The sequence below is a fragment of the Dermacentor variabilis genome, chromosome 2 (genome assembly GCF_050947875.1).
Source record: "Dermacentor variabilis isolate Ectoservices chromosome 2, ASM5094787v1, whole genome shotgun sequence".
In the NCBI taxonomy this organism is placed as follows: domain Eukaryota; kingdom Metazoa; phylum Arthropoda; class Arachnida; order Ixodida; family Ixodidae; genus Dermacentor; species Dermacentor variabilis.
Window position 1 is genome coordinate 262,336,830 of NC_134569.1, and position 26,963 is coordinate 262,363,792.

Genomic DNA, 26,963 nt, shown 5'->3' on the forward strand with positions numbered 1-26,963 from the left:
ACACTTCTCTGTCTCGTTTCCATGCATGCCTGAACTTCCGATTTCATGCACAGTACTGAATTTCCGAATGTGAGGCCAAGTACCATAACCCCTTTCCATACGCCCCTAACCACCTCGTACCTATTATAGTTCCATAGTGCCTTGTGTTTCATTACAGCTGAGTTCCTTTTCACTTTTTCAATCGTAATTTTTTCCTGTTCTTCCAAGTACTTTTTGCCCTCGTTTAGCCATATGCCCAAATACTTGTGTTTTTCAACATGATCAATCTTAGTGCTTTGTATTTCCAATGGTTCCCCCCTTTCTTCATTGTATACTATTATCCCAGACTTCTCTCTACTGAATTGCAGTCCCAATTTTTCTCCCTCCTTTCCACATATCCTCATCAGTTCCTGTAGCCCTACTCGGGTGTCAGCAAGCAGTACAATATCATCTGCATACATCAGTCCGGCTAGTACTTGAGCTACCTTCTGCCCTTCCAGCATATAGTTTATGTCGGTTTCTATTGTGCTCTGTTCTAGCCTCTTTTCCATTTGGCTCATGTAAATCATAAAAAGCAGGGGCGACAATGGACAGCCCTGCCTGAAACCACTTCTTATATTAGCTGGTTTTGTAGTTTCCGCCTCCCATGTTATCCCTATCTCATTATCTGTATAAACTTGTAGGAATCCAACCAACTTTCTATCTAGACCATATTCCTTCAACTGGCTCCATAACTTTTCTCGGTTTACATTATCATTCCTCTAACATCTAAAAAAGCTATCCATAGCGGTTTCTTCCTGGCTGCCGCTATCTCTATGCACTGTGTTATAACAAATAAATTATCATCTAGCCTTCTGTTCCTTCTAAATCCATTCTGCAGCTCTCCCAAGATCTCTTCACGTTCTGCCCATTCCTCCATTCTCTTTTTCACCATCTGCATTACTACTCTGCATATGACTGATGTGACAGTTATTGGCCTGTAGGATTTAATGTTGTCCTTGCTTCCCTTACCTTTGTAAACAAATATCATTCTGCTTGATTTCCAGTCCTGTGGAACATCTTCCCCTACAACTATTTGTTCAATAAGCTGTCGTAATTTTAATTTACTTTTCTGGTCTAATATGGTTATCAATTTCACAGGTATGTCATCAGGTCCTGTCGCTGTTCCCACGGGGACCTTGTGTTCAATTCTGTCCCATTCCTTACTTGTCATCCCTCTGTTCTCCTCCTCTAATTCTGTCCTGCTGTTGTCATTGTTCTCCATTTCGCTACCCTTTGGCTCTGCAAATGCTGCCTCTATTGTTAAACTAATATATTCCTGAGCTTCCTCTCCCTCTACCTTTGTTCCTTCTGGTGTGGTCAGTGAGTGTTGAACCACCTCTGTCTTCTTACTCTGTTGCCTTATGTGTTCCCAAAACTTCTTAGAGGCATTTCGGTCTTTTTTCGTATCTCTAACATCCACTGTACCCCAACTTTTGCTATCTTGGCTTGAATTAATGCCAATGCTTCTCTTTTCATTGCAAGGTAATCCTCCCATTTTGTCTCCACCTCTTCTGGTGTGGCTCCTCTTTTCTTCGCTGCTCTGTGTTTTCTGCACGCATCTTTGCGTTGCTCTATGGCCTCCTTAACTTCTCGGTCCCACCAGCTTTTTGGTTTGTGTTTTCCCTGCTTACTTCCTAGTTTCTTAATCTGTCCCTTCTCTAGCTCTTGTTTAAAAATACCTATTAGCTTGACGTATGTCCAGGCCCTTTGCAGTTGCTTGGATACCATGTTTTCAATGCTTTTCGCCACTTCTTGTAGCTGCCTGTCATTCAGTTTGCTCATACCTTTCCTTTCTTTAGTTTCTACCAGTGGTACTGTCCTTCCACAACTGATTTTGATTCGTTTGTGATCACTCCCCAGGCTTTTTATATCTTTGTCATCGATTTTCATACCTCCCAACCGTTCATACAGTTTGTGGGACATTAGGCAGTAGTCGATTGTCGAGTGGGAGTTATTTCTTTCCCATGTTATCTTCCTGTCGCATTTATTTTCAGTATTAACTATAACAAAATCATGGGCCTCACAAAAATCTAGTAACATCTGCCCTGTTGCATCTGTCGCCCCGTCAAAGTATACCAAATGTGCATTCATGTCCCCTAGGATGATTATCTCCCGTTTCATAGCTATCTCCCTGATGTCCTTGGCCATACAGTTGAAATGTTTTGCATTCTCCTCTTTCGATTCATTCCCCGTTTTCAGATACAAAACTCCCAGGATTGTCTCTACATTCCCTACGGTGCCTGTTTATTGGTGCGGTGACCAATGTTGCCCACCGAGCCTAGCAGGCCACTAAGACTGGCGGGCCAACGAAGATTATGCCCAAGGGGGCGTCACACGCTTGTTATAGCGCTGTGCTGTCATGGGAATGACAGTATATGCGTCTAAGAGGCTTGTGTTGGCTGGTGTTGTAAGAGGCTTCGTCTAAAACATGGATATGGCTACACAAATAATGCATTTTTGAAGTAAAATCTTTATAAAATGTTTCCATTCACGCATATTATATCTTCCAGTGAAGTTTACTCACCTAGAATGCATACCCAAGTGAAGAAAAGCAAAAAACAGACAAACTGTTCCAAAGGGAGCATGAATCTTGTCGTCTGTCCTCCAGCTTTAGCTGATACCTTTAATATTTCATATAATTGTACATGCAATAACAAGTTCTCATATTTAAACAAAACTTGTTTTTGTGTAATAATAAAGCTAAAACAGCTTTCATTGTGCTGTTTTAGTTGAAAATTATTCATTGTGACAGATGGAATGGTGCTTGCCTGGCTCTTCGAGAACAATGCCAATCCGAAGTCACAATATATCGGCATTCCCATGCATACCACAGCGCAGCAGCGCCAGATTTCCCTCTAGGTAATACAGTGAAAAACTCTATGGCTCCTACTCTTTAGACAATGTGGAGAAGTGCATCTGTTGCAGGCAGTGAAGTTGCCGAAGCAGAAGATACAGGTCTAGGTATTTCATGTGAAACTAAGCTAGCTTCATCAATAGTGTGTGCTTTTATGACACCCAGTTCTTTAGCAGGCTTATATTGCATGATGCCCTATATCGAACTGAGAGGCCTTTTTTTTTTGTGAGTTCGTTATAACCGGGTTCGACTGCGTTAGCAAGTTTCTACTGTGGCATAATAGTGAGAAGTACATCCCTAGGTACCAAGACTATTGACAACTGGCAAGGCTTACTATGCCAAGAGAGAAGCTGAGCATGTGCCAGCAATTTGAAATATTTTCACACTCCTTCAAGCTGCTTTGTGTTCAAGACAATTTAGCTTCTAGCGTAATTTGCTGCAATTTGAGCTAAATGAGACTAATCATTTCCATATAACAAATCTTCACAGGTTTACAGAACAAGCCCCACAGCTACCTCTGTAATCAGTCATTTTGAAATTCGCTGCCATCAAATATTAAATCATGCCCTTCACTACACTGTTTCCAGCAGCTTCTAAAACATGTTTTACTTCAACATACCTTGTGTGATTAATATAGATATATGTGTATATGTATATAAATGTGTACATATGTGAATGTGTGTATGTATGTGCGTGTATATATATATAAACTGCTCGGTCACTTGTACCACTCAGTCCTGTGGCTGGTAGATTTTACTTGCTCCCAAGGATTCACAAACAAGGAAACCCGGGGCGCCTGATTATTTCCGCATAAACACTGCAACTGAGAACCTATCGCGCTACGTCGACTCCCTTATCTACAAGATTCCCGAAACATTTCCATCATTTATAAAAGATACCAATTACTTTCTTCAAGATGTATTAAATCTTGCCATTCCGCATAACGCAATCCTTGTAACACGTACTCGACATCACCTCTCTTTATACTAACATACCGCATGCCGATGGAATTGCAGCAGTCCTTAAGGCTTATGAAGATTCCTATTTCGAGAAACCTATTGATAAAGAAACCCTGGGATCGTTGTTAAAGCTTATTCTTGAGCTCAATAACTTTGAATTTATTAACTGTCATTATGTTCAGATTAGTGGTATGTCAATGGGAACTCAAATAGGCCCAAATTATGCTAATATCTTCATCGGTGTTCTGGAAAATGATTTTTTTATCCAGTACTAACCTGCAACCTTTCTTTTATAAGCGCTTTATTGATGATATCTTCTTAAATTAGGCTCACGTAGAGGCTAGCCTGTTAAGTTCCTTCAATCAAATTTTCACACAATTACTCGTCAACTTCGGTCAACTTTCTGGATGTCACAGTTACGCTAACACAAGGTAAATTATTGACAAAAATTTCGCAGACCTACTGATAGAAACCAGCTTCTACATTTCCGGAGCAGCGATGTGCGACATTGCAAAACCGGTATCCCCTACAGTCAGGCTCACCGCTTCAAGCAATTGTGTTCAGATCGCAGATTTCATTTCTAATTGCGAACAACTCTATAGTGCTCTCGTTAAATGGCAGTATCCGTCAAAGTGAATTGACGACGCCATATGCCAAGCAGAGCCGATATTCTTAGCGAAAATCGGTTACCCGAAAAACGTAACAGCACCAATCTCCTGCTAACATTCTCAGCATCAGCGCCAAAGGTCTTCTTTATACTGAAGTGCCACCACAATATCCATTCCCTAAGTGAACATTTCGATATTTTTCCTGAACTGCCTCGTGCCGCGTACCGAAGGTGTAAAACCTGCACAATATGTTAACATCCTCAAAATTAAATGAGCACAATTAAACGAGTCTGGCTGCGCCCCATGCAACAAAGCGCGTTGCAAGGTGTGTGTGCACATGCAAACCACAGAGAGAGTGATTAGTACGTCCTCCGACTTCACCCTAAGACTTTGTGGATCTTTCAATTGCGATATCTCGAATGTTGTATACATGCTTGAGTGCACAGACTGCAGAAAACAGTATATTGGCTAATCAGAAACCTCGTTTCAAATATGCTTTAATAACCACAGATCGCATGCTAATACACTTCCTAACCTACCATTATCAAGACATAATCGCTTACCAGGCCATTCTTTAAAAAAAAACTCAGGGCCACTATACTTGAATCAGGCTTTCATTCCCATCACGATCGTAAAGTCCTCGCGTCTTACCTAATCTATGAGTTTAACACCGTGTCATCTGGCATTAATGAAAGCACAGGCACACTAACCAGCGTGCCTACTAAGCATCCTTGACATTAGCCGTGACGCTATATGTATGGCATGAGACGCAGCTTTCTTTCAAGAACCCTCTATTATTATTGTCTTTTTTTCGCTGTTGCATCAATTCTGTGTTACATAATGTCCGCAGTCTGCACACGACACTGTATTCCCCCATATGCAGGCCAATAAAAGCCCTGGTCATTCATCCTGCTCGCTATGATGGCTACTACTCATGAGCAGTGCGCTTCACCCGCACCCTGAATGTACTATCGCATGGTGCCTTATTATCTCGCATGTTTCTTTTTATTGTATTATTTCTTTATTTATTGTTGATTTCAAGTGGTTTACATTGTAATATTGAGTAAACGAACAATTCATTTCTGCACTGTGTGCCACGTGTGGTATCGCTATATTTGTTTTTTCTGGTTGTTATTATTGCGCACAACTTTATCTGATGTATCGCGGGTTTATAAGGAAGGTCAAATGCATGTACATGTTACTTTGATGAAGGCTGGTCCACCAGCTGAAACGTCAGTCAAATATACTGTGCTTATTGAACGTACGTCGTACTCTTCATTTTACTACCGGGGCCAGTGTGATTTCCTCAGCCATAACTATATATATATATATATATATATATATATATATATATATATATATATATATATATATATACCATATATCACAAAAGAATAAACACGACGTACGTGAAAAGATGTTCTTTTTTTCACTGTCAAATGTTTCGGTTGGTGGGCCAGCCTTCATCAGTGACCGACCATTTTAAGGCTGGCCTACCAGCTGAAAACAGTAAAAAAAGAATGTGTTTTCACATACGTCGTGTTTACTCTTTTATGCTATAATAATGAAGCCAGTGTGCTTTTTTCACCGCCACAAATATATATATATATATATATATATATATATATATATATATATATATATATATATATATATATATATATGTGTGTGTGTGTGTGTGTGTGTGTGTAATGTGTGTGCGTGTGCATGTATGTGCATGTGCGTGCGTGCATCTGTGTATACATTTATTACTGTGCAGCCATGTTTTATTGTCTTTCTTGGTTTATGTTCGTAGATTATTAGCTGTTTATAAATTAATTTTGTTGCATTTTGGATTCCGCACTGTTAATGTTATATAATCATTATATTCCTATTCAATTACTGTAACATTCATACTTTCATGTGTATTTCAATGTCGAATTATTCTTGCTCATTTCTGTGTGATCTTCAACTACCAGATATTTGATTAATTACTTCTAATATGTTGATTTGTATTTTCCCACTATTTTTACATTCGTTGCTAATTTACATTCCACATTTTTATGCATGTTATTACAGGAGGTCCCCTGACAGCTTTTACTTTGGGACCTTCTTCTATATTACATTTACTTTATAATTGTAATAATGTCTAATAATAATAAAATTGATTGGTTGAAACTAAATATTCTTTTCATACAGAATGGACAAAAGGCTCCAGAAACTCAACTAGAAGAGAAACTTGGGCTAGTTGGTAGTGATTCATGTTTCGGGAATTAATGGCACAAAACAGACAAGGACGAAGGCAAAGAAGAAGACGGCACTGGAGCTGACTCACAACTGAAGTTTATTTTGAGGAAAGTCACCTGCATGTACGCAGGCCAACCTGTCAACAACTAAGCAACCGTGCATGCACACTAGGAGCCATCCCGGTGACTTGTCGAAACATGCGTGGAAACATCAGTGCATCATTATGGGGATAAAACCAGTGCGTCAAAACATAAAAAAACCATAAACCCAATAGAAAACTTCCCTATCAAACTTAACAACCTACTGTGAAACACTTTCTTCCAAATATCTCAATTCTGTTTAACCGAGTATGACAGACTGTCTACTGATGCTCCTTTCCCCTTCCCTATCATTATGAAAATCTTCCATAATCTCGCTTGTGGTTCAATCTTTATGCCAGAACAAACAAACAGTTTTTTCCGCTAACAGTCGGCACCCACACTCTTTACAGTGCAAAGGCAAGTGCAAAGCCCCTGTACCTTTTACTGACGACAAGTGCTCCTTTAATCTAATGTTCAAGCAGCGGCCGGTCTGGCCCACATAAACCTTACTGCATGACAGGGGCAACCTGTACACAATGGAAGATTCTACATATAACGTAACTATTTTTTAACTTCTCGGAACAGAAACTGCATTCCTTGCCATGGCTCAATAATTTTTTTTGCAAACGAGAACAAATCGTACCAAGTTTGTCGGGCGTAGACATGACCATACGCACCGCATACCTACTAGCCACATTCAAGCAATGTGAAAACTTGAGAAAATATGGCACCACCACCGACCTTTCTTTTTTCATTGCGCATGGAATCCCTTAATTTTCCCTTTACCTTATTAGTATTCTTTACCCACTTAAGATTATGGCAGGCCCTCAAGATTTCACTTTCCGGGTAACCAGCATTCCGTAATCTCTGAATCTGGGCAAGCAAACCCACCTTCAACGAAAGCTCACATGTCTTCTGAAACAACACGTGCAGTGTGGCATAAACAATACCGGTTTGTAATATGTTTGATGAACAAGGCTTATATACCCAGCACAAATGGTCCTCCCGAAACCTCATTTTAATATTCAGGAATTGAACCTCCCCCCATCTTCGGCAGGCAAATCAAAAATAAATTTTAAATCTTTATGACATTCCTCAAAAATCTTTAAAACACCAGCTACTTTACTATTTAGGTTCTCTCTTTCTGTGATGATCAAGAAATCAACATACCTAAAGACATTAAGGGCCAAACTTCTTAAATTACTGGCAACACAATAGTCAACTCAACATAGGAAAATATAGCTGAAAGGGACCCTGAAATGCTTTTGACGATTTTCTACAAAGGTATTGAGTCGTTAGAGTAGGTCCTTCTGATCATTAATTGACACATCTAAGTGCTCCGCGTAAAGCATGTAATTTATTATAAGGTTTTAAATATGCACATCGCTGCCGATCGCAGCACACTGCTCGGCGGAATTTTAAGCCGCCCCTACCCATATGACCGAAATCACCCATACGACGTCAGTGGGGCGAGCTATCCGATTGGCTGACAAGGGCGCGTGATCGATAATTTTTCCAATTTTATGGTAAACAAATGACCTTCGTAATAGTTGGAATGTTAGTTAATTTGTTTTTATGAAAAGAAAATAACATAAAGAGAATGCACAAGAATAATTTTTCAGTACACTTAAGCACTTCCGGCACAGAGCGTGTGTCGTCTGCTTGTGTTACAACGTACTCCATTTTGAAGAGAGCTCCGCGGTCAGAGTCGGTGTCAGTCTTTTCGCGAGCACTATAATTCGACTTTGTTGCCTTGTGGACTGCAAACATAGCGACTGGCAATATGTCAAGCTGCGACATCGTGTCCCTCTGCAAGGCAGCGTACGAGCGAACTGGCTGCTGCGCATCGAACTGCCGCTATCCGATCGGCGCCAGGATTTGCGCGTTTGTGGCCGTCACTTTACACCGGAAGATTACTAACGCAATAGCGTTTCGCGAGTCCGGTATTAGGGAACACGCAAGCGCAAGGGGACAGGGTCTGGCCGCTTGACTTTGCCGTAACGGGATGAGCCATGAGATGAGCAGAAGGGCAAATGCGAATGGTCTGCACGGTGCAGCCACCTGGTGGCACAGAGCTCAACCATACACAGTAGCAGCAACGAAGTGTATTCTTCTTTGCTGCTGGTGTGTATTTTTCGCAGGAGTGTAATCATGAACACGTTGTTTTTATAAATGTTTAAAATGTTTTACACTTGGTTAGAGCAATATTAGCGCTTTGTTTGGCTGGTTAAGCTCTGCACCAACAAGTGCAGGCCGCTCACGTACGTCTACGCTAAAGTTCCTTCATCAGCTTGAGTTTATGCCTACAGTCATTTGCCGAAATGACCAGCTTGCCTGTGGTTACCGGAATACAAGACACGTTCGGCGCTACGACAGAATGCTCGCAACGTACGCTGCTTCGATAGCTCTCGCTTGGGGTCGACGGCCAAGGGGCTAGCGGAGCGGTCTCGCGCGGGCGGGGGCGAGCTCCAAAACAACCATAAGTGGACGATGTGACGTCGCATCGTGACGCTGAACCAGTGAAGGCGGAGCTTAGCCACGCTCGCTCGGCGAACGAGTTGAGGAGGAAAAGCATGGATAGGGAGGAGGGTAACTTCTAATCGCTTGTAGCTCCATTAATACGTAACGCTTCACTTAAATTGTGGTGTGAATGTTCTACTTAAGCTGTACCCTACGCGTCTACAAAATTTGTCCGAACCGTTTCAGGGGCCCTTTAAGGCTAGGGCCACCCTCGACCCTACATATAATTGTGAGTCAGCACCAGTGTAGTGTTCTTTTCCTTCATCCTTGTCTGTTTTGCGCTGTTAATTTCCGAAAAACGAACCATAAACTTAAGTTGTTTGTTTACAACTGTTCTGGCGTTAATATTCAGTTTCCTGACTGATGAGCAAACATGATTGTGCATATGAGCAAAAAGCTAAGTTGCTCAATTCTGCAAGTTTGTGTTCAACATTTACAATGGGCAGATCTTTCAACACTTGCAGGCCAAAGAATTAAGGCAAATAAGGTTGTTGGTTTCGAACACACTTATTTAGAATTGGTTGCTGAAATTTTTTTAGTGCCCTCCAATCTTACTACCTTTTCAATCATGAAAAATAAATGGCCATAAAATGGCCATTTATGGCTTTATGGTACTTGAAGTTCAATAAATGCTGGCTTACATGCAGGGCTCATTCTTGATGCATAATCTGGTGAAATTGCTTCAGTAACAAACAATTATATATAGGACTGTGTTTTATATTTGAGTAGCAGACTAGTATGGCATGTCACATGCCTGCATTTAAATGTTGCATAGCATATCCTTCAATCATGCACTGACGTCTAAGGGGTAAGCTAAGTAAAAAATATGCATATAATAAATATGTTAGTGAGGTGGGGGACAAGCATTTCACTTCACGACATTGTGGCACAGAAGCTGCCGAACCCTGGACGATCACTCTCTACAGTGGTCCCACAAGGAAGCCACACTGGGAAGCTGCAGTCATCTCGCCTCCATGCAGGCGCAACGAATAGGCATACAGGATGTAGCTGTAGCAATGCCTCTCCCCTTACGGACACGATCAACACTGGTTGGCAGCACCCCCAATGTCTCCAAGAGCGTTGGCAGAAATGACATTCCACACACACTGCAACAGTCATCACGTGCTTCCTTCCTTCCTCAAGTTTCCCACTCCCTGATGTGGAGTAGCCATCCCTCTTTGTACTGCTGCAACCACACTGTGCTGTGCTGGCACTTGAGCTGCTACCGTGCACTTGTCACTGCCATGGTAGGGGACATGCCACGCCGAGTCAGCTCAGAGAGCCAGACCCAGCAACTTCTCTTGAGGGCCAGGCCATTGGCAACGCCTCAGCCACAGTGTCCCTGAGGATACCAACAGCATGAAGAGCACGGCAGTAAGCTTCCCTGGAGCACAGAGGCAGCTCACCAAAAACCACTCATTTCAGTGCACATTGCACATTCAGACAAATCACACATGTGCTCTTAATGGCAATGGATCTGAATCCAGTTTGAGCTGAGTACACAGGCACTTTCAATAACTGCTTAGCTCGATCTGGACCCCCTCAACAATGATCAAAGGATGATATCTTCACCACAAATTTCACTCAATATTAGGCAAATTAGTCAAAAGGTTTGGCTGCACTTGGTGTGCTACAGTTCAGCCAATTCGACTCAGATTGTTGGACTATGTGGCAGCGACCATTGTCAATCAAACTTTCGACCACAAATAGGCTCATTTGTAATTGAAAGTGCCCGTCCGACACCGGTAAAAATCAACACATGCCCTCCAACACACTGCCCCACATGCACAGAGACATACAAAGCTCAAATGTACTCCAGTGTCACACAGATGACTCACTTGCGTGCTTGCATATCTTACCACACAACACCAAATAAAGCCCAAGTTACTCACTCAATTAAAGGCAAAACATTGGGAAGGCTTCTGCTTTTACCTTGTAATCACTCAATTAAAGGAGAACCAACACAAAATTTTGAATTTGAAATGTTTCTGTTGAAATTCTCAGTATAGATAGGTATAGCTGACCGAGTACATGTGATAAAAATTACTGTAAACATGTTTTAATATATGGGTTAAAAAAGAAACCACAGCATCTCAAGACATCGACACCAACATGATGCATTCTGTGGCTTGTAAGCTCTACGATGTTCCAAGAGGGCTGCTCACATCACTAGTCAGGATGCTCGCACGGGGCACAATGAGAGAAGAAGCTGCTTCTTTTCCTGCCAGCTTGTTTTCAGCTCCTCAGTCTTCCATGTGCGCTATCAGAAAGCATCAGCATCGGTTTTCATCCAGAAACAGACTGCCATTACGGGGCATCAGTGCTTGGCACAACGCTCAAAGCAGAAGGATAGCACCACATCAATTCATTCGCTTGCCCATGTAGGGCCCCAAGTTGAGTGAAATGAAGGGACGCCACTGCGCTCGCTCACTTCATATTGTGGCCCATGCTGCCAGGTGCCCACTTGTTCATATGGGCACAAGCCTACCCTGGCCTGGCTCTCGGCTTCAGGAATGATGCACTTGAGAAAGGAACCTTCACCCAGAAAATTCTGCAGAAACCCTTGTGAGCACAGAAGAAAAGGATACCGCAGTCAGTGAGTAGGGCACCTGGCTTGGCTGTGGGAGGTGTGTGGTTTGATCCCTATAACCAGACACCCACCAGGTTATAAGGGGATACAAGCATCCTCCAGCCAGACGTCTGGCTTTCCTGGGATGTATTGCTTGAGCGAGGTTTGGACAGACCACTATGCTTGCTGTTTAAGACAAACAAAACATCAAACAAATCTGAAAAAGGAGTCTGGCGGTCCCATCTGGCCAACTTCCCAATAGGTGGGTGTCCTTCCAAGCATCTGAAACTCCTGTAGTTGCTGAGCGCTGTGACGGGAGCGCGCTTGTGCCTATTTTACCTGTAGGTAGTCAGCGACAGCATTCGTCTGCATCCCACAGCAGCAGTGGATACTCGACTATTTCACCAAAGCTGTGGTGCGAGAAGGGGCTTCAGAGACCTTTAAATCTCTATAGGGCCCCCTTTTGAGACGATAACCCATATGAACAACCGAACGCCAGGTCGTGGTACATCTATACCCATTAAGAAAAACTGGCGGGTGTCCGGCAGCACCAGGATTTGAACCTAGTATCTCCCACGTACGAGGCAGATGAGGCAGAGGCCGAAACATCAATTTTGACAACACCATTTTGGTCGATGTTTTGTTTGTTCTGTCTAATATGTATCTACTTTCCGACCAGACATGTAATTGAATTATTGATTTAAAAATTATGAATAGTCAAAAATAATGCGACAACATACCTCAAGGACTCCCGACAGGAAGGTTTTGTCTTGTTTTTATTGATTTATTGGAAAGCCGTTTGACATGACCAAGTGGCTACAATCAACAAACATCTTTACTCGCAAGGCGCATTGTTTTATAGCCTGGTGTGATGTCACACAGTCGGCAATACCTGCACAGTAGCATGCGCTTCACGTTACTCCACCGCTGGCACAGTAATTCCACTATGGAGCTTCAATTCCCCAAGAGTGCAACAAATAATTAATTCTGTTGCCTCTTACAAGACCATTTCAAAACATGCACTGAGGGCAGCGCAACTTTGCATGTGAAAAAGAAAACTCATAATGTCAACGAAACTCGTGGCGGTCTCGTGATACCAAACACCACTGGCACGCATGCACATACTATGGCCATGCTGCGAAGAGTTCGTTCAGCACTACACGGGACAAGAGGTGAGAGCGTGCACCCTTGCGTTTTCAAAAGAAGCTCCCTATAGACCGTTTTATTAATTAGGAGGAACATAACCTCAAACCAGCGCACCATGCCGTTTTTCACTGGTATGTGCGGATTGTTTTCTCCCAGCGGCAGCTTGAAATGGTGGCAGTTTAATTGTGAACTAGTGCGATTCTAACGTGTTCTGTCTGGGAATTTCTGCGATGTCAGATGACTCAATGTTGCCAGGCTACCACACTCCTGTATTTGGCTGCAAGCATGAAGTGCATCTTCAGCCGTGGTGACTTCATGGAAACTGCCGCTGCGATAGCAGAGAAGCATCCGTGAGCATAAACAGAAAGGACTTGACACCGTTTCGTGTCTGTTTGGAAGGTTCTGTTGGCAGTGAGCCCTCGGCGACAAACTCGGAACTCGGCACCCGTGATCAAACTGTGATATGAAAGAAGGGCATGTATTCGAGTGGATCAACTATTGCGAATGAATGAAGTTCATTATTTTTTCGTCCACACACATTAAAATTATTCTGTTAAAATGTGTTTTAAGATTATCACACTTGGAAACCAACGCTCTGGTGGAATTTGACCGAGGATGTATTATGAAAATAGTACGTGCCGACTAAGAAATGAAGGTGTGTTCTTTTCCATTCTGTCCCCAAAGCCATGCCAATCGTGCACCGGCTAACCCTAGTTCACACGGACTCTCCCGTGCTTCCAAATCTCGCTGGCAAACTGTCGACGCCGCTCATCGCGGGGTTTTACTGCAGAAAATAAAGTTGCTGTTGCAAAGAGTAGTTTGTTTTTTAGCTCTCTCAAGTAGGTGAGATGCCCTGCATGCACAGGCACCATTCGAGACCTAAGAATGCACAATCTTTCAACGCGTCGCGCATGTCTGGTTGATCGTGGCATATTCACTGCCACTATCATAAGCTAATTTTATCCATATTAACAGCCCTTTCGATCGAGTAATCTTACATTTCTTTACTTTGTAAAGCTTCATGCCCGGGTGCCAGATAAACAATGTTTAGAAAATCGTACCGCGAAGAATTTTATGAGCATGGAAGCTAGCAAAACTTGTTTCCTCGGAGCTTCGCAGTTACCTGGATTGGGATGTACGCTGGTGCGGCACAGCACATGACACATGAAGACACCTCTGATTGTTGTCGCACGAATGATACCGTAATAGAGTTCAAGGCTAGACATACAATAATAACATGTTACTACATGTATACGTTAGGTATCGATAATGTTCAGACTTGACCTGCCTCCTATTTCCATCATGGGCAGAGCTGCGGGAGTGCCTCTTGGCCCGTCGCCGTTCGATATTGCAGCTATATCGAAGCTAAAAGATTTGTGACGAAGTTTCCCAATCCAAGCAACCTGTTGACACCTCTCTGGAAAGTTTGAAAACTTGCCACTTGTAGTCAACAGCACGTTTGCCATGCATCCCACATATCGGCATGGCACTGGACGACAGACAGAGCTGTGATCGCAAAATGGCAGCAGCCTCAATAACACGTTCTATAGGGAAGACCAATTTGACAGCTCTTGGCAACATGGTCATTGCATGGCGTTCAAACACCACACCCGCTGATTGGCAGAATGTTAAGTTATTCACGACACCACGTGACTGCCACCCCTACTTTTGGTGACATAATCAGTCTCCTTTTTCACATCCAAAACTGCCCTATGCTTGACATTCATTTTAAATGGTATGTTTAAAAGGTATTGTAATTAAAGAGGCCTGAGCTACTATTTTATTAAAGTTGAGAAATGCATTTGAAGTTAAATTAGACTATTTAAGAAATACTTTACCACAAAGAGTTCTTCAATGCGTTGGAGCAAGAGTGGAGTTATTGGCCATTAAAAATGCTGTTCATGGTGCCTCCACTCCTTCTTCAATGACTTTCACTGCACAGGCTACAGCGGAATGGGGCATGCCCACAATGCTCCACTAACTGAATGTCACCGTGGCGTACAGTTCAAATTTGATTTTGGATGTTCAAGTAGATGCCACTATTTCCCATTTTGGCACCTATGATGTGCCAAATGCAGTTGACCCCAGCAAGCCACAGTGCGCTCGGCCAGTGGACTTGCCACGGTATTTATGCTACGTAGCAGACCACAGCTACATGCAACTGCAGTCTTAAGTTTCGTGTGGTTTGAGGCTGGTTGAGCGCTCAAAACTAGTTTAAATTAGCGAGACCCGGAGGTTACAATACCGATAAGCAGAATGACCAAATTTTAAAGCCTAAGCAGGCAGCCGTGGCCAAATGTGAGCAGACGATAGTCGGCTTCTTCTGGAAGCTCGTAATTATTATCGAAACTCAAAATAAGATTTTCGCTTACTTCAGCCTGTTTATTAAACTGCATCAATATAGACAGTGACAGTAGGTGAAGAAACACAATGGTTTCTGTTGAAAAGAGAGCATTTGAGAAAAAGATGACTTCGTGCTCTGCTTGCGAGATTCATGTGCTGCACATGACGGCAAAATTTGGCCGATATGTTTACAGCAGCATGTGCTATCAGCAGACTGTGTTTTCTCACAAAGCCCAAGGAGTGGTTCAGGGCCCCTTTAAATATTTGCAACACTCTCAAGAATGTGAGGTTTCATACCATAATTATGGAGTGAACAGCTACATAAAAATGCAGAAAATTTGGACGACAAAATTTTTGCGTCGGTACTCTTTTAAGCTTTTTCAAGTAATGCGCACATAGCAAAGCTGTGTGATGGCAGCAATGTGGTCGCCACTACTGCAACTCTTTATTTAGAAAACACTCCTTCAGACAAGTTTAGAAAATTTTGCTCTTGCAGTCCTCTACAATGTTCTGAAAACATTCCAAGTATCATATTTATAAGGCCACTAATAAACTAGCACTGCAACTTCTCGTCAGAGCTTGCACAATGCCTGAACTTTGAAGTGTAGTGAATACAGGAGTGAATGGGTGAACTCATGCTTAACTGCTTCCTGCACTGTCAAAGTTCAAAAGAAATGAAGCTTAGAACGACAGAAAGCTGAGCTAGTTGGTAAGGATTCATTATGCAAAAAAGAAGTGAGGCGTGCAGACGGGAGACAAGAGTAGAGAAGTGGACAACACGAACACGGCGTTCGTGTTGTCCACTTCTCTACTCTTGTGTCCTGTCTGCATGCCTCACTTCTTTTTTGCATAATAAGGTCAAATGTTGTGCACTCCTTCAACTTGATTAGAACGCGTAGCAAAATACAGCAAGCAACCTTGTCGCCGTGATCACCCACCTGGCTGCTAGCTGGGTCCACGTTCCTCAAGGCGCCGCAGCCGCTCGAACATCAGCTTGCGGGCATAGTCGTACAATTGCACATCTAAGTGGTTCAGCCTGCAACCCAAAATGCCCATGTTATAGCCTGAGTGTGCCACACTTTACAGTGCGAGCCTTTTTTTTTTTTTTGCTCTCATAGAACCTATACAGTGCTGCCGCATGAGCCCTGCCATCTCTGTGACCATGCAGAAGGACCACCGAAGGTACTTCTGGCCTCCCTACAGCAGACAGTGCAGATGTCATGAGCCAAGACAGAAACAGGGAAAAGAAGAATAAGGAAACGGCAAGAAAGCGTGAGGTGGCAGTGATAAAGAAAAAAAAGTGAAAAATACAAATGTGTTCGATTGAAAAGATACGAAAGAAGTGGAAAAATGCACGTGGGGCTAACGCTGCAAAAGGACACGCAGCAGAAGAGAACAGCCCCGCTACACTCTGGGACGACGGGCAGCAGAAGGAGCTGGAGGCCGGATGGATCGCAGAGACGGTGGCAATCCAGTGGCAGTTCTGCCGCGGCTGTGACCCATGAGCTAAGCAGGTGCCCCACCAGATACCCCAGCTACAGGCTGATTTCTGGGACTCCCTGCAGCTATGATCCGCAGGCTAGCGCAGTCAGCTATGTGATCCAGGCACCTCAGTCACTTCACCCCCCTGACCAGTTCAACCGTGGACCGAACGGCATAGACAGCAACGCCAAATCCACGATGCATCGGCGGGCCCAACAACTTTTTGTTGGAAGCAGCTACGACTAGGTGATGCAGCAGCACCAGACTTTAGAGGATAAGTATTTTCAACTAACTCACTCTGTGTATACACAGAGTGAGTTAGTTTGTTGTTGTTAGTTAGAGTGCAGTTTGTTGTTTGTTATGGTTTGCTGCTTGGTTTGTAGTGCATGCTTATAGATGACAGATGTATTTTCCTTTTATGTTTACGCTCCATGAAAGGGTTTTCATAACTCAATAGTTCCTTGCATCGTTTTTAACACCTTGAAAGCAGAAAAGCGCTGTTTTCACTTTCTCAATGTATTATTATTCACCAGTGGCATAACACTTTTGATCAAAGCACAAACAAAATGTTAGTGCTGGTGATAATTCACATAGGGCCTTTATTTGCATTAACGGCAGTGAGTGAATACTCAAACTAGGAGTGTGTGCAACTTCCAACGTAGTGACACCCGACTGCCCACACTTTCAAAGCAAAGCTTTGTGAACAGATACAATCCGTTTTCGTGCATCTCAAAAACATTTGGCAGCATCATTGGTTTGCGAGCGCCTGCCTCTAACCATAGTAATTGCAGGCTTACAGGAAAAACATGTGGCTGCGCATCTCATGGTTTGAGAGAAGAAAAAAAAGAGATATCAGCTTTCGTGACGCTCATAACTCCAAAAGAAACATGCGACAGGGCCAAATCTAAAGTTTGCAAACACAGGTATGAGCATGCGGCAGTAAACTAGGTGAAGCAACAATCTAAACCATCCCGGTGGTTTAGTGCTAACATAGTGCTAAGCAAAAAATTTGCTCTAGCAAAAGCTGAGGAGCGGCAGGACAATAACACTCTTTCCTTTAACTCAAAAGGGATTGCAGCATCTCTTGTTTCCATTTTATGGTGCTGCAGGGTACACAGAGATCACACAGTGTCAGAGGACACTTTTTTAGCTGTACAATGCCACACTTTAACTCATATCAACGTTAAAAAATCTTGCGGCCCAGATGGCATTCCAAATACCTTGCTCAAGAGATATACAGAATGGGTCTCGAAATACTTCTTACTTATTTTTAAAAATCTTTAGAATCGTCTGACGTGCCGAAAGACTGGAAATAGCAAGGATTGTTCCGATTCTCAAATCGAGTAATGCAACAAAGCCATCAAATTACATACCAATCTCACTAACTTGCACATCTTGCAAAATTCTTGAATATATCAGACTTCGCAACTTTTGTGGAAGATAATAACTCACTTAACAGCAACCAACATGGTTTCAGAAAAGGACTGTCGACTGTTACGCAACTGATACAAATTGTGCATGATCTCACTCTAACAACTAGATAACTGCGGGCAGACTGATATAATATTTTTATAGCTATCAAAGGCCTTCGACCGAGTATCACATCCTAAACTCCTGGGCAAACTACAACACATTCTCAGATCTGGCAGTATAATAAACAGGATAAAAGCTTATCTTTCAGGTCAGCAGCAATTCGTTGAAACCTAAAGTCAGCAATCGAATTGCATAGAGGTGTCATCAGGCATACCATAAGGTACAGTCTTAGCACCAACTCTATTTTTACTATACATCAATGACATGGCAGATAGCACGAAATCAATGGTGCGCATGTACGCAGATGATTGCATTATACATAGGGAAGTTAGGAATCATAATAATCAAGTAACACCAAATTACAAACTTGCGTAAATAGCAAATTGGTGTCAGGCATGGCAAATGAAGATTAATTTAGATAAAACTGCTTTTATGAGAGTAAGCAGACAAAAAGACCCACCAAAATTCACCTACATGATCGAGTAGCACAAATTAAAAATTGTTGACGATTATAAATACTTGGGTACTGTGCTATCTTCTGACATGAAATGGGTCAAACATGTCACACATATCTAAGACACTTTCAGCACTTTCTGCTTCACCTGACCCTAAGATGCTAGCCTAGACCTCATTCGTTCGTCCTGTACTGGAATGAGGCAATGCCTGTGGTTCCCCTATACCAAACAGTGCATAAAATGCCTAGAAGCAATACAGAGAAATGCCATAAAATTCATTTATAATAAGTACAATTGTAATTATTCCCCCGGCAAAACTCCTTAACAAAACTTGCCTCCAGACTATTTGCAAGTGTGCTAAATTCTTATGCCTGAAGTTTCTATTTAGTTTCTACAAACTAAATAGTCATACTTATGTCTTTTTCTCTGAATGGTGAAACACTAGAACTAAACATCCTAAACATTTATTTGAATATAAGTTTCACACTGACACATTCAGGTATTCATTCTTTTCTCAGACAATCAGAGACTGAAATTCACTGCCCAGAAATATTGCAATTTGCTCACCTCACAATTTTCTTCCTATGCTTGAACAGTATGATTATCAGTAGGTATCATGATTGGAAAGATCGCCTACAGACACCACATTTTGTTTTGAATTGGTTTCGATATACCTTTTGTTGTTCATTTTCTGCTTCTCTATTGTTGTTCATTAATCTTTGAAGAATGGCTCAAGGAGGTCACACCCTCTTACTGTACTGCTTAACTAAGTCTTCTTATTAACTGCAACATTAACAAGTGTATAAGTTTGTCATTCATATTTTGATACAATGTATTTTCCAATGTATTCTCAGACCATGAACAGCAGGTTGTCATTATCCCTCAAGAAAAAATTGTATAACAGCTGTGTCCTACCAGTACTCACCTACGGGGCAGAAACCTGGAGGCTTACGAAAAGGGTTCTACTTAAATTGAGGACGACGCAATGAGCTATGGAAAGAATAATGATAGGTGTAACGTTAAGGGATAAGAGCAGATTGGGTGAGGGAACAAACGCGAGGTAATGACATCTTAGATGAAATTAAGAAAAAGAGATGGGAATGCACAGGGCATGTAATGAGGAGGGAAGATAAGTGATGATCATTAAGGGTTACGGACTGGATTCCAAGAGAAGGGAAGCATAGCAGGGGGTGGCAGAAAGTTAGCTGGACGGATGAGATTAAGAAGTTTGCGAGGACAACATGGCCACAATTAGCACATGACCGGGGTAGTTGGAGAAGTATGGGAGAAGCCTTTGCCCTGCAGTGGGCGTAGCCAGGCTGATGATGATGATGATTTTCCCATGTTCAGCAACAGCCTCCATATGGAGGCTAGCAGTATGTATGAAATAAATAAAATATACACAGTAGGATATGCTATACACAGTTAACAGTTAGCACAAGAAACTCGTTACCCTTTTGAGCTGATTCAAGCATTTAGCTGCACTCAGAAGGTGAGCAATAACATCAGAGCCAGTTGCGCCATCCTTTTTATTCTCCACAAACCAACCACTGTAAACTGTATATACTTGTCCACAAGAAAACTAGAAAAATACCTATCAAGGAAGGGGTCAGGCAAGGAGACATCACCTCTCCAATGCTATTCACCGCATGCTTAGAAGTATGCAAGCTATTAGACAGGGAAGGCTCAGGAGGCCTTCTCTGTCCAATAGCACAGTCAAAAGCAGTTATCTCAACAACCTTCGGTTTGCAGATGACATTGTCCTGTTCAGCAACACTGGGGGTGAATCACAACAAATGATTCTGGACATAACCAAGAAGCTGTAAGAGTAGGATTGAAGATTAATCTACAGAAGACCTGACTAGTGAAGTCAGCCACTAGATAATACACTAATACACTAGTAGTTACAGTTGAAAAGACTGCACAGCACAGAATTTTAGTATGAGATGGTCACCTCAGTGCTAGAAACCCTTGACAAGGAAGCGCGGGGCCCATCAGAGCTCCGCCGAAGCGCAGAGCCGCAACACCGTAGACCTGTTGCCCCCCCATCCCATACTACCACCAAATGTCTCACCACCTCAAAAAGGTGGCTGAAAAATGTGAAGTACCGGTGGTTTTCATGGCGCCCAATAAACTGGCGGGCATGTGCGACATGGTGTAGGGAAAGAAAAAAAGAAATGAATGTGGTATCAAGCACATTGATAGGTTCGTTCCATGCAGAATAGGGGTAGTGTACCAAATACCCCCTCTCGTGTCAACAGCTACATAGGGCAGACGGGACGGTGTCTAAACGTCAGACTGCAGGAGCACTGTGCAGGGGTTGAAGGATTGGCGGGGGGTGGCGAATTGGCTGACCATTGTTGCCACTGTCGTAATTGCACGCCTTGGTTCCGCGACACTAATGTCTTGAAGATGTTTGCATCACAACTGAGCTGAGAAACCTATGAAGCTTACTGTATAAAAATGCAATCTGGCAGCTGCGTGAGCAGCTCTTCAGTGTCACTGATTGATAAAGAGTTCAAATATTTACATGCAAATTTATGACACTCAGGCCGCATGCCAACGTCGAGTGATGGTTTTCTGATGATTAGCAAGTGTGATTATGATACATGTATAAATGTGGGATTTCCCGGAGCAAACCTCAGTTGAAGTTCCGCACCAGTCCTGTGTGTTTCCTTCTTTGCCCTTTGTTGTTTGTGCGGTTACATGATGCATTCCAACATCCTGCAGCAAATGCGGGATGAAAAAAGAAAATGTTTCTTTTCATGGGAAACTTAACCTGCGTAATGATCGCACCCCTGAATTTGCGTCAATCTTTTTGACAAAAAAGTGCGATCATTATGCAAGTAAATATGGTAGGTCATAAACTACAGAAGAGTACGCATTTGGGCTGGTAGGTTCATGATTACGAGCAATAAAAAACAGCACTAAACAACATGACGAGTGAAGAGACACAGACAACAGCACTGACTAACAACCAAAGTGTCTTTATTCTTTCAGTCAGCATATACATACTCCTCTGCTATCTCAAACCACAGAATCAACAGGATTGGACATGTGCAGGGCGGGGGGATATCAATTACTAATGAGATAGGAAGGCAATCTCCTTCAGAAGGAGAGAAATAGAGGGAAGGCTTACACATGCTTCGCCGCTAACATGCATGTGGAAAGCTTCGGAAATAAGGCTTGTGCGGTCATCGCGGTATTTTGACAGGTAGGTCACATCTTTGAAAGACTGCTTGCAGCCAGCCGCATTCGTTGCAATGCAGTGGTAACTGATTATCTTTAGCTCGTTTTTGAACTTTGTTTGAGTGCTCGCGCATGTGGTCATCGATGCACCGCTCCGTTTGGCCTATATAAGAATGCTTGCATGAAAGGGGAATCATCAAACTCACATTATGACACCACCACCGTATCACATGCTCCCAATAGTATACTAGAACTACGCTCCGAATACTCTTGCTTTTGTTGCTGAGGCGGTTTCTAGGCTGTCCGATAGCATTACAGCTGCTGCAAATAAATCTGCATCAATTCAGCACAAGTCACTGACACCTGCGAAGCATTAGTAAGATCTTGATGAGGAATAACTTGTTCATATTTAGAACTGAGGGTGAACAGCGTGAATAAAATAACAACACAAAGAAACAAATACCACAGACAGGTGCTTGTATGCGGTATTTGTTTCTTCATGTTCTTGTTTTATTTGCGATATTCAACCTCAGTTCTAACTGGAGAAGCAGCACAGGTTAAGCTTAACAGCCAAGGCAATGTGGCTGTAGTAACTGAAATTCACTACTGGGCGGCATGCTAGCAAACTGGTGCAAGAAGTTTACTGCTGATTGAGTGGCTTATCGGTGATATGGCCTGAAATTTATGTGCACAGGCTAGACTGAGCGCAGCAGAAGAGACATTCAGGTGTGCAAGCAACTGGCCAACAACTAGAGCTAGCATGCCTATCCAGTTTGTCTGTATGCTTATTGAGCGGAACAAATTAAAAGCACCAAGCTGAATTTGCATGACACAGCCTGAAGTGCTCGCTTTGTGTAGTTAATGTCACTTTGGATCACAAGGCACACGAACATGAAACACTACAGCAGCCTTGACCGTCGCAAAATTTTACCGACTGACAAAATGAATTTTCTGTACTGCTGGCATTGTGAAAAATGTTGAACTTGCTTCTCTTCATGAACAAACCTCAATACGTAATAGCACTTTGTACTTTGAAAATAAACTGCTTCTACATCTGCAAGTAAGTTGTACCCTTTATTATTATTTTTTTTAGGTCTGTCAGCTTCTGGCTGTTGTGTCAAGGTTTTATTTAAATCCGACAATTCAAACTACGCATTCGCTCAAAAATTATTTCACATTTAGTTTTTTTTGCTTAGAGTTTGCATTACCCCCAAGAATTATATCTGCACTAGCCTACTAAAAAGACTAGCTGCAAATCTCCGTGACTCACGTTATTTTTCTAAAAATTAAAACTTCAAATAATGCGCAGTAAGAATCAAGCTGACATAACCAAAATGCCATAAGTATCACCAGAAGACCCCCACTAAAACGGAATAAAATTGAAAGATCAAACAACGTATACCAGATGAGCCTAGTAAATTTTAGTGATATCTGTCCGACTTAGAAGAGCCTATTGAGCCTTTTTTACGTAGCACTTTGCTCTAGAGAAATGAGATGGCACTTTCGGCGGTGCGCCGCACGCTGGTTCAACAAAAGCACACGAATACAAAACCATTACCTCTTCTGCATAGAACGACAGAAAGCTGAGCTAGTTGGTAAGGATCCATTATGCAAAATAGAAGTGTGGCGTGCAGACAAGACACAAGAGTAGAGAAGTGGACAACACGAACGCCGACTATCAACTGAAGGGAGCACTGAGGCGAAAAAAAGAAAGAAGACACAAAACTCATCTGCACATGCTCAGGAATGGTAACACCACGTGTCAATCAGGTACACGTACCGGTCTACGTGAGAGGTAGCTCAAAGGTTGCCCCTATTCTTAGCGACATTTACCTGAGTAAGGTTGACAACTGCTTAGAGAAAGCATTAGGTGATAGCGTTATCAAGATATTTCGTTACATTGATGATTACCCGATTTTCTGCAATAGGGAAGAATTCTATTCTGCTGCTACCTCAGTAGGTGAGCAATTTAAACTTTATGGGGGAGGATTAAAGTTTACCAAGGAATTTCCTCAGTGACACGTAATTCAGTTTCTTGACATTTCCTTGATCTTCGAACAAAATCATGTTTGTTCTTCGAAGCCGTTGCTAAAATTTCAATCCAAGCATTCTAAATTAGTAAAAAACGGAATTGCCATGTCGTGCCTTAAGTCTTCCCTCACCAGATCCTGCATGCACAAAATGAGCGCAAGTTTTAATGCGCAGGTCCGGTGCCTATTATGAGCAGGTTATCATAGTGTAGCGGTGGCCACTGTGGCTGAGCGCCTAAAGAAGTCGGTTTCGAGAGGGACGGACGTGATTACAGAAAGCAGTAATAGCAAAAAAAAGAGTAGTGGCTATTCCGTATACTCATTCAGTGTCACACAGGCTTAAAAAAGTTGCTAGTAGATATGATGTTAATGTTGCTTTCACTGCTCCCAATAAGCTAGGTAAGATATGCGCTGCCGTACAGAATAAAGAGGAGCAGGTAAAAGGCAAAAAACGAACAGATATTTGTCCAGTAAAGCACAATAAGAACAACAGTTTTACTGACTGTCGTATGGGTGTGGTGTATAATATTCCCCTTAGCTGTGGCCAGTTCTACGTAGGGCAAACGGGACGGTGTATCAATCAGAGGCTAATGGAACATAAAAGGTCCTTAACCAGTGGATCGCCTTCTAATCTTTCGCTACATTGCCGAGATTGTAACTGCACGCCAGAGTTAGATGATTGCGCAATATTGTACAGGCATACAAATGAAGATACGCGTCTTATGGTGGAGGCATGGCATATCTATAATGGTGGAAGTGCGTGCGTGAGTCAGCCTTTGATTACTTTACATAAGGAAGAGATTAAGTGCCTTAAAAGTTATCTCTCACGTAGACCGGCACATGTACCCGATTGACACGTGGTGTTACCATTCCTGAGCATGCGCAGATGAGTTTTGTGTCTTCTTTCTTTTCTTCGCCTCAGTGCTCCCTTCAGTTGATAGTCGGCATTTGTGTCGTCCACTTCTCTACTCTTGTGTCCTGTCTGCACAGCTCACTTTTAACCTCTTCTGCCCTGCTTTTATGTGATCAGCTGTCGGAAATACAAGTGGATCTCTGTTAATGCACTGTGCACCATTCATAGAGCAGTGGAGTGAAGATGTGTACAGTAGTTGGCTGCAAGAATTGTGGCTGGCATATTAAGGAATGGAATGAATCTGTGTGTCCAAGTTCAGAGACCGCTGCTACATAAGAACTGCCTGTGCTGCTGGGTCTTCGCCGGCAGCACAGGCAGTACTCAGCCAGTGAGTACTGCTCATTGTACGGTGACAAAGTGAGTAGCACCGCTTCTTGGCACCTCTATGGGGTTCCCGGAGTGCCTTCCCTGCGTCCGTTTCTCTTCAGTGGGAGCGGCAGCACCGAAGCAACCATGTCGCTAAGACATTGCTAGCTTGCTCTGCAGATTCTGCTGCTGATGTCCCAAAGCGCAGTGTCAAGCACTACAGGCAGCACTTGTTATGTTTTGGAATCTTCATCGCCGATTGCTTCTGACGACGTCACGTGGACCGACAACTGGAGCCCACCAATTGAAGGCACCTCTACGGGGTTCCCGGAGTGCCTTCCCTGCGTCCGTTTCTCTTCAGTGGGAGCGGCAGCACCGAAGCAACTATGTCGCTAAGACAATGCTGGCTTGCTCTGCATATTCTGCTTCTAATGTCCCAAAGTGCAGTGTCAAGCACTACAGGCAGCACGTGTTATGTTTTGGAATCTTCATGGAAGGCAATAAAATCAGTTCCTCTGTGTTTGATTCCAGGTTCTCCCTGTGTGCAACATCCGTAAGGATGATTAGCATTTGCCGTGGACGCAGCCACTCAGCCACGACGGGAGCTGATAGTACCTCGGCGATGACTTACCTGTAGTAAGTGCATGCTCGTGTAGAATAAATTAGTCTCAAATTATTAGTCAGTGACTATAACGAACTAATGTGTATAACAAACAAAATTTAGCGCCCTTTCAACTTCGTTATAACAAGATTTAAGTGTATATGTATCACACTGGTTCACCAACCGCAGTGATCGCTGTGTTGAGCAACACCATCGACTCCATGCAAAAGGCTAGCGTAGCCATATAGTGACTAAAGTCTACTAGACTCGAAATGGGTGAGAATGATTCCAGTGTATCACAAATATTTGATAGCGCCTGCCGCTTAGATGTTTCGTGGTTGCCTTAGGCTGGCCATACACGAGCATGCACCCTTATGTTTTAATCCCTATGCCAAGCGATCAGATAATGAGCACTTACTATTTCATGCTGGCGATAGAAAGACGCCGGTTCTCTTCATTGAATTAAAACTGATACTATACCCAAAATAGTTCACAACACATACACACACCACAGCAGATAATGTTTATCACATGCTTGCACCACCAAGAGATATTTCCCCATGCTGTAGTTACCGATGCACCGAAAGGCTACACATTGGTTTCCTGACGACCTTGTATGAACAGACATTACATAAATTTCACAAAGTATGAGCTGAAACATCTCTAAATCATTCTGCAGCACGCAACATCAATACTTTCAAGCAGCACTGTGAGAGATCGCACAAGACAGAGAGGAGGAAAGGCTCGCTGTGTGTCCTTTCCTCTTCACCCAATGAAAAGGTCTCCCACGCGTTCTACTTGAAGTCAAGGGTTTGACAGAAACCCATCTAGTCAGCAGGAGGCCTGGCAAGTAGTTGGAGATTAGGCGTTGACCAGAAGAATAAAAACAAGGATGTTTTAGCTCTCGTGCAGGAGCCAAAAACAGAGTGCAATGAAGTTGCTTGTAATTAGGAATCGGTGAGGCCTGTCTAGAAGACCAAATAAATTAAGTCCGAAGTATCGAAGTCCCAAGAAAATAAGTCTTGACCAGAAGAATAAAAACAAGGATGTTTTAGCTCTCGTGCAGGAGCCAAAAACAGAGTGCAATGAAGTTGCTTGTAATTAGGAATCGGTGAGGCCTGTCTAGAA

The 26,963-nt window shown here is 42.8% G+C and overlaps 1 protein-coding gene across 3 annotated transcripts in view; it reads right to left on the reverse strand.

Annotated features, from left to right (window-relative positions):
- Window positions 1-26,963, reverse strand: part of LOC142573280 (heparan-sulfate 6-O-sulfotransferase 3-B-like) — a 260,976-nt gene that overhangs the window by 35,431 nt on the left and 198,582 nt on the right. The window contains exons 4-5 of one of the 3 annotated variants that reach the window (XM_075682913.1): window positions 16,265-16,362; window positions 6,743-10,610 (exon numbers count right to left, since the gene is read on the reverse strand). In XM_075682913.1, the coding sequence (XP_075539028.1) occupies window positions 16,272-16,362 (91 nt within the window). In that variant the 3' untranslated portion in view covers window positions 6,743-10,610; window positions 16,265-16,271. Of the gene's footprint in view, window positions 1-6,742; window positions 10,611-16,264; window positions 16,363-26,963 lie in introns of those variants that run through there. The other 2 variants (XM_075682914.1, XM_075682915.1) reach the window with 2 other exon arrangements.